The 18,949-nt window shown below is 35.8% G+C and overlaps 1 protein-coding gene across 3 annotated transcripts in view; it reads left to right on the forward strand.

Annotated features, from left to right (window-relative positions):
- The window catches only part of Lrba (LPS responsive beige-like anchor protein), a 561,905-nt gene that overhangs the window by 56,877 nt on the left and 486,079 nt on the right, over window positions 1-18,949 (forward strand). For all 3 annotated transcript variants that reach the window (XM_059265566.1, XM_059265567.1, XM_059265565.1), the window contains exons 2-8: window positions 3,962-4,193; window positions 4,660-4,760; window positions 10,506-10,601; window positions 14,409-14,530; window positions 14,618-14,744; window positions 15,305-15,424; window positions 17,003-17,149. In XM_059265566.1, the coding sequence (XP_059121549.1) occupies window positions 3,962-4,193; window positions 4,660-4,760; window positions 10,506-10,601; window positions 14,409-14,530; window positions 14,618-14,744; window positions 15,305-15,424; window positions 17,003-17,149 (945 nt within the window). The remainder of the gene's footprint in view (window positions 1-3,961; window positions 4,194-4,659; window positions 4,761-10,505; window positions 10,602-14,408; window positions 14,531-14,617; window positions 14,745-15,304; window positions 15,425-17,002; window positions 17,150-18,949) is intronic.

Raw genomic sequence — 18,949 nt, forward strand, 5'->3', positions numbered from 1 at the left:
ACACAAAACAAATAAATGTAATAAAACATAGTCACAGATATAGTTTTATAACTTCTGAGAAGATTTAACTATAACCATATGTATTAATTCATTAGTGGTTTCTGAAAAGTAGGCTTGTGTTTGTCCTGTTGAGAATCTGGGCAATGGACTGCTGCAGTGGTTCTGTAGTTATCAGGATCCATGATATTGTTGCACTATAATCTTCATCATGAGATGGATGCTTAGGTTCTGAGATGGCCCCTCTAGCTATTGTCACTGTTTATATATCTTATGTACTATGTAGGAGGACAGTTGGAAAGACAGGTCATATTCCTTTTTTATAAAAGAGTAATACCAAGGCTGAGATGGGAGGGTTGTGAATTTGAAGTCAACCTAGGAAAATAATGTATTCATGTCTGTGTTAGTACCTTTTATGTATCCTGTTCTCTTCAAAAATGTGCTTAGTTTTTTAAAAATGTTAATCTCAAAGTATCTAGTTTTCCCCAAGGACCCATTTCTGTATGAATGTGACACTGTTCATGGAGAGGAACTTTATTTTTAGTTCATTTTATATGTAAACAAGAATAAAAGTAATTTAGACATTTTTAGACAAGTCACAAGGACTAGAGTAATATTTGGTTAGTGGCAAAGCTTGAGATTATACCCTGCCCTGTCGTCTGTTACATGGTGCTCTTGTCCTGTCTCTGAGGAGAAACTTAACAAGTTCACATTGAGTTGTCTAGAGCAAGTACGATCCCCCGTGAAGTACCAGATGTTGAGTAACAGTCTTCTAGCTTCATAAATCTTTTGAAGAGAAGATACATATTTTTCATCTTCCTGTATTTTCTGTTTATTATTTTTTGAGAATATAAGTGACTCAGCTTAGGGACCAATTTTAAGTTAAGGCATTTTGTTAATAAAACTACTGAGAAGAAAATTATGTACAAATTAAGGTCTTGGTACAAAAGTTGTACAGGTTCATTTGAATTCTTTGAATAAAATACTTTAAAAGGTCTGTAATCATATACATTAAACTGTGACCTATATAAAGCATGTTATGCCACCCTGAAGGTTGCTATAAAAATTGTTTATGAAGTTCATGCAAGACTAAAATATGTTGAAATGGAGAGTTTTGAAAAATGTTCTCTATAGCAGAGGAGACCAAATCATGCTAAAATGCAGGAAAAGACTATACATCAGTTTCCAGGCTACATTATTCAAAAAAATACAACCATAAAAAGGTAATAAGATTACATTTTCACATTTCATGCCTGGTAAAGTGCATTAGGCTGCTCAGATATTCATAACTCCCTGTGACATTTGGAAGATTACATTTTGGAGTACAGAGCCATTACTGCCGCTCAGATAATAACCCCGATGGCTGGGCCTGGGTATGATCCTCGTCATTGGAGACAAATTTGTGTTTTGAAGGTTGATCAGATTCAAATAACTATTAGAAAGGGTTAACCTGACATATTGTAGACTCTGCTTGGTTTTTAGGTATAATAGATATGCATGCATACAGTATATCAAATCTGCCACACATTTGTATGTACAACTTTCAGTCATCAATTTTCTTCTTGAAAGGTGTATCTTACAATATTTAATGCAGTGGAAAAATATTTAAAACACCTGTCTGCGTATTGCTTTTACATTATAAGCTCAATTTAGAAGCTGGTGAAATATTTGGGGCCATTTTGGAAATTACTTTCCAAATTAATTCTATAGCTTCTTGGAAGGGTGATTGCGGATGGTAATATATACAGATCAGAATGAAAGATGGATGTAAGTAATATTAAGGTGAAGGTGAGGCCTCTCAAGTTAGTTGCAATGAGATTTTTGTCCTATTTAGTTTTACCCAGAAGGCATATAATTGTTGAAGAGTTGTTCACAGTATTACAACTCTCCATATTTATTTGTTTATTTTTTTGCAGTCAATTGTTTCTTTATGTTGCTTGGTTTGTCCACATGCTGTTTGTGTGCATTTGAGGAAGTGCCTTTCTGGACTCAGCTGAGGATTTTGAGTTTCTGTCCACTGGAGAATGTTGCTGCAGTTGTCTGCCTTCCTGTTGTGTCTAGATGATTTGTCACATGCCCTTTTCTCTTTCTGCTTTCCTCTCATGAAATAGTGACTGTAGGACCATGTGTTATCATATGTAACACTGTATAGGGTTATTGGTGTGTTATGGCTGTGGAGATTTATTGTTCGTTTGCTGCCTTTCTGCGACTTTATAGTATACTTTCTGACCAGAAATTACTCTTATGCTCAAAGAAGTTACTCTTTAATTATGCATTCTATTTTCTGTGTGGATTTCCACAGATACTATACCCATTTCCTCAGCATTACTAATATATGAGAAAACCTGTTTCCCCAAATCCTTGCCCATAGTACATTTTATTATGTACATTATTAAGGACTTGTAATTTCTATAGCATACCTATATAATTTTATTTTGTTTTTATATTAATTTTGTGAATAAAATTGAGGTTTTGTTCATATTTCATGGTGTTGTTTTTAAGACATTGTATTCATTGCTTTGTCCCAAATTTCACCTTTTTTTATTTTGTTTTTTAGAGAAAAGGTTTCTCTGTGTAGTTTTGGTGCCTGTCCTGGATCTCACTCTGTAGACCAGGCTGGCCTTGAACTCACAGAGATCCATCTGGCTTTGACTCCCGAGTGCTGGGATTAAAGGCATGTGCCACCACGGCCCCCAAACTTTACTTTTACATTTTCTTTTAGGAAGTTATTTATATTTACAACATGAATCATGAATGAGTTCCTCTTGTGTGTAATTGTATTTTGATTTTATGATTTTCTTCTTATGTACTTAAATCCCCCCCCCCAAATTACTTAAGATTAAGCCCAGAGTCTTATATATGCTAGATGAGCACTGTAACACTGAGCTATAGATCCTGCTCAGAATTTTAATTTGTATTAGTTAAATTTATCAATGAGAAGTCCAGAAATCTAACAATTTTTTGAGGCAAGGTCTCTAGTAGCCTAAGCTGGCCTTAAATTCACAATTTAGCTATGGATGACCTTTAACCCTTTCTCTCTCTCCCTCCCTCCCTCTCTCTCTCTCTCTCTCTCTCTCTCTCTCTCCCTCCCTCCCTCCCTCCCTCCCTCCCTCCCTCCCTCCCTCCCTCTCCCCCTCTCTCTCCCTCCCTCCTTCCCTCCCTCCCTCCCTCCCTCCCTCCCTCCCTCCCTCTCTCTCTCTCTCTCTCTCTCTCCCTCCCTCCCTCCCTCTGAGGTAGGGTCTCACTATATAGTTCTGACTGTCCTGGAGTCAGAGATCTGCCTCCCTTTGCCTTCTGGAGTGCTGGGAATGACATGTACCACTATATCACTATGCCTGACCTTTTTTTTTTTTTTTTTTTTTTTTTTAAAGATTTGTTCATTTTTATTTTATGTGTATGAATGTTTTGCCTACATGTATTTAAGTATACTATGGGTTTGCCTGATAGCCTTGGAGGCCAGAAGAAGGTGCCCAATTACTTGGAATTGGAGTTGAGGATGGTTGTGTATAATGAGTGCTGGGATTCAAACCCAGACCTTCTGTGATAGCATAAAGTGCTCTTCTCTTCGGAGCATCTCTCCAGGCCTGATCTTGAACTATTGATCGTCCTGCCACTTCTCAAGCACTGGGATGATAGGCATCTTGCCTAAAGAGTTTAGAACATAAGTTTCTATCATTTCATGCATCTGGAAATGACTTCCTTAAGTTACCCTATGTTTGTTATTTTGAAAATATTTTAATTTTTATATTCCAAGTCATAAGCCACTTTGTGCTATCTAGATTTGGAGCTTTCATCAGAGGATTTATTTTTTTGAGATTTTAAAAAAATTGAGTATTTTGTTGTTGGAGGGTAGGGAATATTGTGAATGGGTAGTCATTGCTAATTTGAAATTAGGAACAAGGGATAGTGGTAATAGGTGTAGAGTAATGCCTTAAATATGCTTTTATTTGTTTTCCCTTGGAAGCTGGTAGGAGGCCAGTTTGATTTGGAGATGAACTTCATTATCCAAGAAGGTGAGAGTATCATCTGCATGGCGGAGCTGCTGGAAAAATGTGATGTTACTTGCCAAGCAGAAGTCTGGAGCATGTTCACAGCCATTCTGAAGAAGAGCATACGAAACCTTCAGGTCTGCACGGAAGTAGGCCTCGTGGAGAAAGTACTTGGGAAAATTGAGAAAGTTGACAGTATGATTGCAGGTATAACTTTTCTGTAAAAATGTTAAGAAAATAGTTTGATTCTTAAATATTATATTTTAAAAATTTCTTTTAGCAACATTTTAAAAGTACAAATATTTGACTATGTAGCATGTATCTGTGTAAAATTTATTTATTATTTTTAAGTGTGTGTGTGTGTGTGTGTGTGTGTGTGTGTGTGTGTGTGTGCGCGTAGGAATGTATGTGTGAGTGCAATGCATGCAGAGGCCAGAGGTGTCAGATACCCTTGGAGCTGGAGTTTCAAGTGGCTGTGACTTACTTGACAGCTCTGGTAACCAAGCCCCGGTCCTCAGGAAGAGCTGAATGTGCTCTTAACCACTGAGCCAACCCCATGTCATGTATCTTTACCTCTTATGTCCAGACTATTACGTGAGCACATGTGTTCTAGTTCTTTATCTAGAAATATAAATAGCTCACCCTTTTCATTGTTTTGTTTGCTTTTTCTTAGATCTTCTCGTTGACATGTTGGGAGTGCTGGCCAGCTATAATTTGACAGTTAGAGAACTAAAGCTTTTCTTCAGTAAACTTCAAGGAGATAAAGGACAATGGGTAAAAAAACAAAAACAAAAACAAAAAAACAAGTGAAAATAAAACATCCCAAGCCCTAAATGCTCTGGTATTGGAAAGTACCTTTCCCAAGTACATTAGTAGCTTATAAAGTGACTGATACTGTATTCTACATGTGGTACACGTCAAATTGAGGGGAAGAGATCAGTCAAAATAGCATTTTCGTGAGCATGACCACTTTTGTTTTGTGTGTCCTAGGTAGACTACTTTTTTGGTCCTTGTTAAATTGGTATTGTAAAACTATATATCTGTTATTTATTGGAGTTGAAAATGTGTTAAGTAGCGCCCAGTTTCCTTCTGTTCTGAGTGGTAATGCTCCTCACTATGAACAGGGAGCAGTGTCTTTGCAGGTTAGAGCCATCCTCTTTAGGTGCAATTGATGGTCTTTTGTAGTAAGTTGTGGTGAATTTGTTTTGAATCCCAGGTAACTTATGAAAAGCACTTCTTTTTGCAATTTACTTAGCTGTTTTTAGAGGAATACTAGTAAATATTTGCTCCGTTTTTGTTTGTATCCATTAGTGACTTGTAGAGATAATTGTCTCTAGTTTAGCCAGCTGCCCTATAATTATTAGGTCTATGAAATTTCATCTATATTTGTGCCCTATAATTCATCATGTTAAAATTTATATTCTTTAGCTTGTATGTTGCAAACTCCAACTCTCTGGTACTTTTCAAATGTTTTATACTGGTGTTAACTGAACGTAATTATGGTCCTGTGTAGTTTACCGTGTGTTTACATTATTATTTTGTCCCCTCCATGGATTTGTAATTTTTATCAAATTTTGAAAAAATTTGGTTATTATTTCTCCAAATATTACTTCCTTTTATTCTCCATTTTCCCCTCATCTGGGGCACCAAATTCCAGGTAACTTTAGTTTTATTAAATTAAAAAAATGTTTTTGAAAAGATTCTTTTCCTCATTGTTTTTACTCAGGATTGTGTAGACTCAGCCTTACACAGTGCTTTCCCATTGAGCTATGTTGTCAGAGCCCAAGTTAGATTCCTTGATACTGTCCAGATCACTGAGATCTGGTCACGTTTTTTTTTTCCTTTTCTTTTTGAGCTTTGTTTTAGATAGGTTTTATTGCTTTGGTCTGAACTTAACTCATTTTTTAACTCATTTTTTAATTCTATTCATTGGGAATTTCAGATGGTGCCTTTTTTTTTTTTTAACCTTTATCCTTTTTTTTTTTTGATGTTGTGCGTATGTTTGTTTATGTGTGCACATGTTCGCGTGTGCATATACTGTGGAGGCCAGAGGATAGCCTGGGTATTGCGCCTCAGGTGCTGGCCACCTGGTTACTGTGTAAAGACCTCTCACTTTCCTGGCAGGAAAGACCAAGCAGGCTAGGCTGGCTGGCCGGTGAGACCTGGGGATCTGTTTGTCTCCACTTTCCCAGTGCTGGGATTATGAGCAGAGACTACCACACATCTCTCTCTCTCACTGTAGCTGTCCTGGAACTCTGTGTTGTAGACCAGGTGTCAGACTCACAGATATCCTCCTGCCTCTGCCTCCCAAGTGTTGGGATTAAAGGTGTGTGCCACCCCCTGGCTGTGCACATCGCCTTTAAAATGTGAGCTCAGGTCTTCATGCTTATTCCCCAAACACTTTACCTGCTAAGCTGTCTCTCCAGCCTCCCTCCATTTAAAAATTCCTTTATGTTCATAGGTTCTTTTCAGTTCTTGACAATGTTAATAATCACCATACTGACGATGATAAGAATAGCAACAAGTATTCTTATCTGCATGGCTCTATAATTTTATCATTTTCCAGAACAGTATTTTATCCATTGATATTTCTTCCTGGCTATAGGTTACCTTTGATATCATGGTTAGATACAGTGAATTGTATGTTATTGTCATGTTTCTTTTAAGATTATCAGACTGTTTGTAGAGCCATGTATATATTACTTTAGGATGATCTTTCTTCTTTAAGTCTAGTTTTAAATCCTTTGCCATTCAGATTTAGAAGGGATTGTTACACTCGGGCTGGTTCTCCTTGTTACTGACGCCTGCTTCCTCCAAGGTCCCTCCTATCACGTGGAGCACAAGATGATTTGCAGTTCTCCATAGCTCTATAGGTCAGGATTCCTTTGACTCAGAGCTGTCAGTGCCTTGGCCCTTCCTTGTTAACTGTAACTTTGTTAGTGAGCCAGGTTTCTGGGGCTTTCCTCTGTACATCTCCTTCTTCTGTAGCACTCTGTCCTTTAATTCTGTCCGTTTGAGACCAACTACTCAGGTTTCTCTCTGTATGTCTCCATGACTCCTTCATGTACTGTTTGGGTTCCTCTCTGTGTAGTGATAAGGATGTTGACTTCAGAAAGGTCCTTTAGTTTGTTTTCATTTCTGATAGGGCACATTCTTAATCTGCCTCTATCTCCATGTCTGAAAATGATTTTGTTGCATACATTTGTATAGTTTTCTTCTCATTTATGGTGCTGTTTGTAAGTATAGGTCTTATTTATGTTATGCCAGGAAGAGTCAGTATACTGTTTGATTTTGTTTTGATTTATGTTTAAATAACTTATTCAGAATATGTATTTAATACTTTTTATAATAAATTATTGTTATAAAAAGTAAATAGAAAATTGTAAAAGTTATGGACAGATACTTATGTATAGACATGGAATCTCTATAAGCACAGAATAATTAATGGGGATATTCATGTTAAAAGAATATTGATATGTTACCTTTTATCTATAGTATCATGAATTCAAAGTACCATGGTGATGAGCCGAGTTGGATAACTAGGGTTAATAAATGTTGTGTGTTTTTTGATTAGACTGAACATTGATGGAGTCAAAGTGAAGAGAAATCTAGTGCTACTCAGTCACATAAAATATACTTGTATCTAGTGAATTAATAATTCTTTCCTAAGTGCCTAGACATAGTTCCTCAGGGAAATGTACATGAAGATGCTCACCTGAACATTGTTTTTTAAAGATATTTTAGTTCTCTGAAAATTTCATAGATGTATACAGATACTTTGGTCTTATTTACCCCCACTCCCTCCTTCTAACCCCCTCTAGAACCCTGTTTTTGATTGCAGTGAATTGTCAGCATGTGTGTTCATCATGAGGACGGTGGATAGGTCAAATACAGTGAATGGGCAGAATAGACTGTTTTAAACATATTTTCTTTAACAATTCCATTCATGTATATTTTGATCATATTTATCCCATTACCCTCTATTATCCAGAATAGAATATTGTATAGCAGTTAAAAACCACTGCATAGAACTGAAAAGGGAGGTGGATGCAAAGTCCCACCCCTAACCAAGAAGATATTTACAATTAATATCTGTTGGGAAAGGGAAAATCAGTTTTCTCTAATGGAGTGCCACTGGGTATATCAACCACACTCCAGGGCAGGCCCCATGTCCAAGAGTAGTTGTCTAGCTCAAAAGGAGCTCCATGGTTTTTTTTTTTTTTTTTGGGGGGGGGGGAGTCATTTCAATTTGTTTTTTTTTTTCTTGTCTTAATGTGTTTTTTTGTTTGTTTGTTTGCTTATTTGAGTTGATTTTCATTTTTTGCCATACTGTTTGTTTTGTTTTGTTTTGTTTTGACTTGTTTTTGAGAGGGGGGAATGAAAACACATGAAGTTGGGTTGTTAGGGAGGCAAGAAGGACCAAGGAGAAGTTGGGGGAGGGGAAACATCAGAATACATGATAGGAAAAAGATACCATATGGAGAAGATAAATAAATGCCAAAACCATAGAAGAGAGTAATCAATCATCTGAATGATGCGTAATATAAAATCATTTAAATGCTAAGAAAAACACACTATTTTTTTTTTCAATTGTGTGTGTGTGTGTACACTTGCACACACGTGCCAGTATACATGATTGGTAGTTAGAGAACAACTTGCAGGAGTTGCTTCTCACCTTTTACCATGTGGGTCCTGGGGACTGAACCCAGGTTGTCAATCTTGGTAGCAGGCACTTTTAACTGCTGAGCCATTTCGCAGGCCATAGAAACATTGCTGACAGACTACACAACACAAATATTAGACATGTTCATATAGCTGTTGGTGATAAGGAGGACAATCCGAATAGGCGTGGAAGGTAAAAGTAAAATAATAGCTACCCCGTTCTGCATAACACAAGCCAGCTACTTCTTCCACCTTTGACTCTTGAGAGTAGAGTGAAAACCCCTCATCTAAGTCTGCACAGAGATTTATGATGTTTACCTGTGGAATGAGTGCATCAATGAATATACTTATTTGTAAAGACTCTTGAAATATGACAACTAATTTCTTTTCCCTAAAGGCTTTCCAGTGTAGTGTCCTACAACAGTGTCTGTGGGAGGGATTTCCTTATTATGTTCTTTTGTGGATTCATTTATACAAAAAGCAGTTTGGAGGAATGATTTCTCTAGATGGAAATGCTATAATATTCTAATTGTATTTTCTATTCCAGTTATTTTTTGTTGCTTTGTTTTTCTTTGAAATATATTTAAAAAAATAAGTGTGATTGTAGTCACTTGTTATTAAGCATACTTTTATAATTGAGTGATATGGATGATTAAAAATTATTTTTTAGATTGAAGTATTTCACTTACTAGTATGAGAAAAGGCTGCTAAACTTTTACATAGTAATACTAACTTAGAATAGTAAACAAAATAAGATGGGAACAAACTAATGATTTCACCCGTGGTTTGACCCTGTTTTCAGCCTGTAATAAAGAGGAATGAATGTCCTTATTTTTACTATATTTCCTTATAGACTGATTAAGATGGTAATATGTATCTGATTGCAGTTGGCTTTCCTTATAAATATTAATGAGATTTTCATTTTAGTTTTTGATAGTTTCATGTACCAGATATTTTTGTGGGCCAAAGAAACATTAAAACAAATATAATATTATACCCTTTATATATATTGTGCATTTGAGGCATATTGAAGAATGAAATATGCTAGGGAAATTTAATCATTTCTGTGAGTTCAGGGAGGACTACTTGAGGAAGTGGTCATTAAGATGAGCTTTGAAGGTTATGAAAGATTTCCTTGGTTTGCAGGAGACTGAGGTAGGCTTAGTGAGCACATTTTAAGCAGAGGGAATAGCTTGTACTCAGGCAGTGTTGTAGAAAGAATTCTATGACAAGGCATTGTAGATAGAATCCAGGAGGCAAGGATATGCAAAATGAAGTTGGAGATATAGATCAGGATCTGGTAGGCCATTTAAAAAGTGGTCTTTATTAAAGACAGGAGAGCGAGGGCATGATGTACTAGTGAAAGTGTTATGGCTAAAACCATTGCCTTTGGAGTTGTTGCTGGAGGACTCAGCGTCCTCCTCTGTAAAATTAGGAAAATAACAGGACCACCTCATAGGTTGGTCATCAAATTAAAATATTATGACTTATTTAAAGTACCTTTGACATTGGAATCTAAATAAGCATTATTTAGTACTTGTTAAATTAATATGTATAGAGGAGTGGGTGGCAGTTTGAGGTAGTTTATAATTTTTAAAGTTCAATTTTTGAAGTGTTTGAGGGTGTGAAATGATAATATTAGTTCATATTTACTGAACAAAATGTGCTCTATAGTATTGCAAAAAATCAGACTTCATTGTGTTAGTAAGATATTTGAAAATGGCATTGTTTATTCTTGTAAATACCTTTTAGTTTATAGTGTTAACCAGTTATTTTTGTATATATTAAAGCATGACTGTTATTAAATATGTTTTGTTTTATGGAGAATAGCATGATTAATAAACCGTTATTTTATAGCCTCCGCATGCTGGGAAGTTGTTGTCTGTGTTAAAGCATATGCCTCAGAAGTACGGTCCTGATGCCTTTTTCAACTTTCCAGGAAAGAGTGCTGCAGTAAGTAAATATGCATGAGGCAAACACCCAAATTTCTCCTTTTCCTTGCTTCTTAGAAGTGCAGCCTTGTCATCACTCTGGCAGGTTCTATGTTAGGCAGAACCTATTCTGCATGAGCTTACTTAATCCTTAAGACAGTTTTCCCCATCAGTATGAGAGACAGAGAAATTGCTGTTTAAAGCATTTGAGAAAGCTGCCTACTCAAAGGCAGCTTGGTTCAGTGAAGGGATAACAGTCTTTTTTCCATATGTAGTTATACTATTCTGTAAATTTACCTTTGTGACTTCAAGTAGCTGTCCGAGTACAACACTTTGACTTTCTGTCTTTCTGAACATCTTTCTTTAGCCTCACATATCCTTTCCTCTGCTTTTTTTTTTTTTTACACCTGAGATGTAGAAAGAGTAACTCTTTGAAACTTAGCAAGCACATCATCCTGTTTTGTAGTGCTGCTGCTGCTGCTGCTGCTGCTGCTGCTGCTGCTGCTGCTGCTTCTTCTTCTTCTTCTTCTTCTTCTTCTTCTTCTTCTTCTTCTTCTTCTTCTTCTTCTTCTTCTTCTTCTTCTTCCTTTTCCTTTTCTTCTTCTTCCTTTTCCTTTTCTTCTTCTTCCTCCTCCTCCTCCTCCTCCTCCTCGTCCTCGTCCTCGTCCTCCTCTTCTTCTTCTTTTTTTTTTTTTTGAGACATGGTCTTGCAGTACAGCTTCAGGCTTTATCTCACCTTGTTGTCCAAACTAGCCTTCAACTTGGAATCCTTCTGCCTCATCTTCCTAAGTGTCTGAAGTTGTAGACATGTTTCATATCACCCAGTTCATTTGAGAAATCTAATATTAAGTACAGAATATATGACTTCCTTTTAAAACTTTCATTGCTTTTCCTTCACTGTTTTTCAAGAAGCATTTTAGATTTGATGCTTTTAGATACCTTTAGTCTCTTGTCATTGAGCTTATTAAGTAAAGTGTTCTTAAGAGATTAACCATTTTTTAGAGCACAATATTAAGATTTATTATTTATATTTTTCTGAGGTTGAAATCTGTCCATTCTGCTACTCATGCTTATCTTGAAAGTAGAGCAGGTTCAAAGTAAACAAGTTAAAATAACTTCAGTAACTCATTCTTTTCTTCAAAGACAGCTTTAAAAGGAAATTGTAAAGTTCACAGGCAAATTATTTTTGTAAATCTCTTGTATCTGTTCTCATTTTGGGTGAAAGAGACCTTAAGCATCCATTGAAAATATAGTAGTTTTTCTTCAATGCAACCTTTATGTAAAACCAGATGCCTCTAGTCTTGAAAGTATTATTACATATTTTCTATGTTTCTGCAATGTTTTTCGTGTTTTGTGGCATATCTAATACATGTGAAGGAATGTATGTATATATCATGTGTATCAAATGCTTATGTAATTGACACCTGTGACAAAGGCAGTGAAACAAGGCTTGGAGTGTAGAGTGTGGTTGTTTTTTAATTGAGATAGTATTCTCATGTCCTGTAGTGAGTTCTTTTATAGTATACAATTTGAGGCATTAAGTTGTAAAACCACCACAACCCGCTTTAGGCCATTTCCATCAAACCCTTACATTTGTCACCAGTCTACTTTCTGTTTCTCTGGGTTTGTCAGTTCTGGACCATGAGTTTACATGGTTTTCATACAACATGTGCTCTTTGGGGGTTGGATTTTTTCTTATCATAATATTCTCAAGACCTGCCCATCCCATAACTTATATGGGTTTTTATAGTTTATCATATGGGCCTTTACATTTAACTGCTCTTCATTTACTGCGGTGGTTTTCAACTTGTGTGTTGGGACCTTTTGGTGGGGGATCAAAAACACTTTCACAGGGGGCACATGTCAGATGTCTTGCATATCAGATATTTACATTACCATTCATAACAGTAGCAAAATTACAGCTATGATGTAGCAATGAAAATAATTCTATGATTGGGAATCACCACAACATGAGGAACTGTATTAAAGGGTTGCAGCATTAGGAAGGTTGAGAACCAGTGATTTACTGGCTTTTTGGATTTTGTAACTTTTGGACTATGAAGACTATTGCTACTTGGGGCTTCTGTGTACAGGTTATTATATGGATGTAAGTTTTTATTTGTACTGGGTATAAACCTAGAAATGGGATTTTTTGGTTTTAGGATCTCTGACTAACACTTTGAGGAACTCCTTGAGTGTTGCACAGTCTCATTAGCAATGTTGGAAGGTTCAAGTTTCTTTCCTTGTTGATACTAATTAATGTTATACTAGGGGATTCTTTTTGTTTTTGAGGACTTTGTTCTAATTGAGTGCTGCTCCACTGAACTATACCTCCATCCCTGTCATTGTGATTTTGATTTATAACCTCCTGAAGACTAGCAATATTGAGCATCTTTCCATGTCTTCATTGGCTATTAGTGTATCTGCTTTTTATATTTTTTGAGACAGGGCCTCCCTATGTAGCTCTTGCTGGGTTGGAACTTGCTATGTAGAGCAGCTTAGACTCAAACTTGTAACCATCCTCTTGACTCTGCCTCTCCAGTGCTGCAGTTAAAGATGTGCATCTCTGTGATCAGCCTTGCACTTGGCTTTTTATTACTGAGTAGTAAGAATTCTTTGTCTGTTTCAGATCAGACTCATATCAGATACTCAGTTTGGCAAATATCCCCTCCCATTCTTACATCATGTCTTTTAAAGTTTTAAAGGATTCTTTCAAAGCTTGGTTTTACATTTTATTGAAGTTCAAGTTATGTGTTTTTTTTAAAAACATGTTATTTATTCCTGTTTTATGTGCATTGTTGTTTTGCCTGCATGTATGTCTGTGTGAGGGTGTCAGATCCCCTAGAACTGCAGTTATAGACAGTTGTGAGCTGCCATGTGGGTACTGGGAATTGAACCCGGGTCCCCTGGAAGAGCAGCCAGTACTCTTAACCACTGAGCTGTCTCTTCAGCCCCATGTATTTTTTTTTAAACACTTGTGTTTTGGGTGGTCTAATCATGAAGGAATTGTCTAACCCATTAAAGACTTTATGCCAGTACAGAGTGTTCATTATAGTATCTTTTCATAGGTTTTGAATCTGGTAGTGTATCTTCTAACTTTTTTTTTAAACTTTTAAAGTCTGTGTTTCTATTCAGAAACCCTTCATTATATAATATTATATATGTCTGTATAGATTTTTGTTTGTTTGTTTGGTTGGTTTATTTGAAATAGTGTCTCGCTTTGTGGCCCTGACTAGTCTGTCACTTGCTCTGTAGACCAGTTTGGCCTTGAACTCCCAGAGATTTACCTGCCAATGCCTTCCAGTTGCTAGGATTAAAGGCATGTGCTACCATGCCCAGCTAATATTATATGAAAAAAAGTTTAAACTAAGTATAAAGCTACTTTATAAAATGACTTATGAATACCATTTTGGAAAATGTATGAAATAATCCTGTTTAATTTTATATTTGTGGTTTACAAAAATAACATAAATTAAGTTTTTAACTTCTTTAATATCTCATCTATCTCTGTCAATTTTTTTTTTGTCAAATTTCAATAGTTTGATCTCAGTACTATTTCTTTAAACTAGAATCTTTCTGGCTATGTCTGTAGAAAAAAATGAAGTAGTCATGAGTTTGTTGTTAGCAGTCTACACTGAATGTTTCCTTCAATTAATTAATATTTACTAATTTTATTCGGGCAAATTCAGTAGTTACTAAATGTTTTCTTCCAAATAAAGTCAGCTTTGAGATGTTTTTATAACTTAAAGTAATATGACAACAGAAACACACATAGTATTGTAAAGTCTCATTTTTCATGCAGGTTAGTAACTACATTTCTTTCTTTTAGGCTATTGCATTACCTCCTATAGCCAGATGGCCTTACCAGAATGGTTTTACATTTCACACCTGGCTTAGAATGGATCCTGTAAATAATATTAATGTTGACAAAGATAAACCGTATTTGTATTGGTATGTATTTCTAGACTTGATTAGTGTTAATACCTTATTTTGAAAATGAGACTATTTAGAGGTAAAATGAAAATTTGTTCTTCATAGTTTCAGAACCAGCAAAGGTCTTGGCTATTCTGCTCATTTTGTTGGAGGCTGTTTGATTATAACCTCAATAAAGTCAAAAGGAAAAGGCTTTCAACATTGTGTGAAGTTTGATTTCAAGCCACAAAAGGTATGTGCTCTTCTTGAGTCGGTTCCTTTACAAAGCTACACAGCATGCATAGTGTTGTGTTAACCATGAGTACTGTTTACACTTTCTCAAAAATTGTGTTTTAGTTACTCAGTCGCTGTTAACTTCTATGGTTTGAGTCATAAAATAATTGAATATTTAGTTATTTGTAGGTTTTATAAGAGATGCCAGGAGAAAAGAAAAGGATACTTACTTTAGTACGTCGTCTTTTATACCTTACAAGTTAGAGGTTAGTAAAGAGTCATCAATAACGTCTAGAAGGTAGGTAGCAGATGCAGATGGGAAAATATTCAAATTTTAAAGAAGATATATGTGCTAGATATTTAATTTTAATTTATTTTAATTTTTGGTGATATGTTTAAAAATTTTCATACTATTACATTGGAAAAATTATTTAGTGCTGAGATTTTCCTGGAATAAATACTGTCCTAGAAGTTGAATGTTGAACTGGTAAAAGTACTTAAGTTGTTTTTAAGGTTAATTAAAATCTTCCATTTTTTAGTTGTTATCTACTCAGAGAATTGTTATTTTTGCTTACTCAGTGGTACATGGTAACTATAGTGCACATTTACAACCGATGGAAGAACAGTGAGCTTCGGTGTTACGTCAATGGTGAGCTTGCTTCCTATGGAGAGATCACATGGTTTGTCAACACCAGTGACGTAAGTAGTTTCAGAGATGTTGCCATATGTCTTAGGGTTTCTGTTCCGTGATAAAGCGTCTGACCAACGGCGGCCTGGGGACGAAAGGCTTTATTTGGTGTTCACTTCCACATCACAGTACACCATCAGAGGAAGTCAGAGCAGGAACTGATGCAGAGATCATGGCGGAGTGTGGCTTACTAGCTTGATCCTCATGTCTTGCTCAGCCTGCATTCTTATACACCCAGGACCATCTGCCTACAGATGTTACTTCCCACAGTGGGCTGGACCCTCCCCTGTCAATCATCAGTCAAGAAAATACCCCAAAGCTAGCATACAGGCCAATCTGATGGGTATATTTTCTTATCTGAGGTTCTGTATTTGCAGATGCCTCTCTCTAGCTTGTGTTAAGTTGACAAAAACTAATCAGTACACAATGAAAAACCATTATTTTAAAGGTGAAATTTATAAACGAGAATATTTTAAAATCTGAGTATACATTTTGAACACCATAATGTATTTTTATAGTCATAATTTGTTTAGTATGTTAATTTTTTGGTAGAACTTGTTGATTTGTCAGCTAAGGTATTATTTAGGTTTTATCATAAAATTCTGGGTAAAGATGATTATTTTATAAATAGATTAGATAATGCATGCCCATACACTTTGCATATACTTCATAGCTGGTACTGATACTATTATTTGTTATTTTATTTTCAGAATTCAAAGGTCAGAATGAAAATAGAAATGGTCTTATTTCCCCCCTTTTAAATTCTTTTCATAGAAAGCTTAAAAAAAAAAAAAACCACTAAGGAAAATGGCTTCAAACTATACCACTCATCTACCATTCACTCCTTTCCTATCATTTTTTACACTTATTATTCATGTCAATAATGTTAGCCTTAAGAGCTCATGGTGTTGTGTCAAACACATTTAGTTTTGAAACTCAGTTCTGTCACTTGTTGACTATATAATCTTGCTCATTTTCCACATGAAAATAGGTATTAAACACTGTATCCCAGAAAATTATGATGATGATAAACAGGCCATGCTTCCTTAGTCTCTTAGCAGTCTTTTGTAAAGGAGGAACACTCATCTTTCTACTATAAAAAAGGGTGCAGTGTGAAGGTGACTCAGTAACTCCCAAACCAAACTCAGTTATTTTCCTGCTTCAGACAAAGCTTTCTCTTCAGTTTAGATGTTCAACTTTTTAACTTAGTATTGTATCAGCTTGTCTGATTCTCTTTTTTATTGTCTCATTGTTAACAAGTTGTATTTATTATAACTTAGAAAACTTGTATTCATCCATTTTCAAGATGCTGTTCCCAATCTCCACTCCAGGTGTGAAGGAATGAGGCACTAAATGAATTGTTGTAGTCTATTCATATATACTTTAGAAAGACACTTATGTAAAATGTACATTATTGCCTGTGTCTTGGCTCTTTTACTTAATATATATATTTCAGTTCTATCTACACTGTCGAAAATGACAATTTAATTCATTTTAGTGGCCAATAGTGTTTCATCCAATATATTTACCATCTATCATTTCTAGAATGTATGTTTTATTTAAAATAAAACCTCTGTTTTCTTTTACAGACCTTTGACAAATGCTTCCTTGGCTCATCAGAAACAGCAGATGCGAATCGGGTGTTCTGTGGTCAGATGACTGCAGTTTACCTTTTCAGTGACGCTCTTAATGCAGCTCAGATTTTTGCCATTTATCAGCTGGGCCTGGGGTATAAGGTACTTAACTTACTGTCCACTGCTTAATGGTTGAGTGCTCTCTGGGCTTGATTTGAAGGTGGTTCATACACTGGGAGTTATACTTTGAGTAGTTAAAATATATGTCAGGGGCACTGGGAGCATGACAGGGAAATCTCAGGGGTCGAAGGGCATTTCACATTTTGAGAGAAATGCAGCATACTTGACCTGTGTGAAGAACTGTGAAAAATGCCAACTTAAGTTTCAATTTTATTTCATGCTCTAATTCTTTCCATGAAGGCAAGTCTTTTTTTAAGGTGACATAAAATTGTGTATATTCATGGGGTATCACAATATAGTATTAAAATACATATATACATTGTGTTGTGTTCACATCAGGATTGGCATATCTGTCTTCTCAAACATTTACCATTCTTCATGATAAAATGGCCTACCCTTTCCTTGCTGTTTTGAAATATATATTGTTCTTATTTATAGTTACTTTACTGTGTGCAGCCATTCACCACAACTTCTTTCTTTTGTCTAAGTGTGATTTAGTGTCCATTGACCATTTTTTCTCCACCACCACCTAAGTCTCTGGTAACTGTCATTCATCTTTCAACTTGTTGGAGATTGTCATTCTTAGATTTCAAGTCTGAGGGGGATCAGGGAGCATTTATCTGCATGTGTCTTGGGTTACTTAATATATGTCCTCCAGTTCTATCTGCATTGTCAAACTGACAGATTTAATTCATTTTAATGGCCAAATTTCATTGTATATAGTATTTCATTCTATATATGTACTGCCTTTTTTTAAAATCCATTTTTCTTTCTCTCTCTCTCTTTAAGACAGATTCTCTCTACATAGACCTGCCTATCCTGGAACTGTCTATGTAGACTAGGATGGCTTTGAACTCACAGAAATCCACTTGCCTCTACCTCCCTAGTGATGGGATTAAGGGCATGTGCTACCACGCCCAGTCCATTTTTATCTCTTTTTAAAAAAATTATTTTATTTATTCATTTTTATGTATTAGTGTTTTGCTTGTGAGGCTGTTTGATCCCCTAGAACTGGAGTTGCAGACAGTTATGAGCTGCCATGTGGGTGCTGGGAATTGAACCTGGGAACTCTGGAAGAGCAGCCAGTGCTCTTACCCTCCGAGCCAGCTCTCCAGCCCCCATATTAATCTCTTAATGAGCACTTACTTGTATTTCATGGTGATTTCAAATAGTGTTGTTATAAACATGGAAGCACACATGTCTCTTTGACATCATTATTTCATTTTGTTTGGATATATACTCAGGAATATGATTGTTTCTATTGGAGGAACTTTTATATAGCCTTCCTTCTCTTCCTCCCGTTCTTTTTGACAAGGTTCTAATCCCAAGTATTCCAAGCTGGCCTTGAATTTGGTACAGTTGGTGCTGGTCTTGAATCCTGATCCTCCTAACTCCACCTCCCAAGTACAGGGATTATAGATGTGTGTTATTGTGGCTGGCCTCCTTTTGGTTGTAATTGAATTCTTTCACTGGCCAGAGATCTGAAGATCTTTCCGTTGCTTATTAGCCATTTGTGTGTGTCTTCACACCAATTTTCTTTTGTGTGGTTTATTTTCTTACTGGGTTTTCAGAGTTCCATAAATATTGTGAACATAATTTTTTCTCAGATGTACTACTTACAAATTTTTCTTGTGTACCTTGGTTTTTGTTTTTAATATGGGCTTCGGAGAACAGGAATTTGATTTTAATCAGGTATAATTTTTCAGTTTTTTTGTGTTCTTATAAATATTTGACACAATATTAGAAGTATTTTTTCTTAGTTTTATCTTAGTATCTCTGTTG

Source organism: Peromyscus eremicus, chromosome 6 (genome assembly GCF_949786415.1).
Source record: "Peromyscus eremicus chromosome 6, PerEre_H2_v1, whole genome shotgun sequence".
Taxonomy (NCBI): domain Eukaryota; kingdom Metazoa; phylum Chordata; class Mammalia; order Rodentia; family Cricetidae; genus Peromyscus; species Peromyscus eremicus.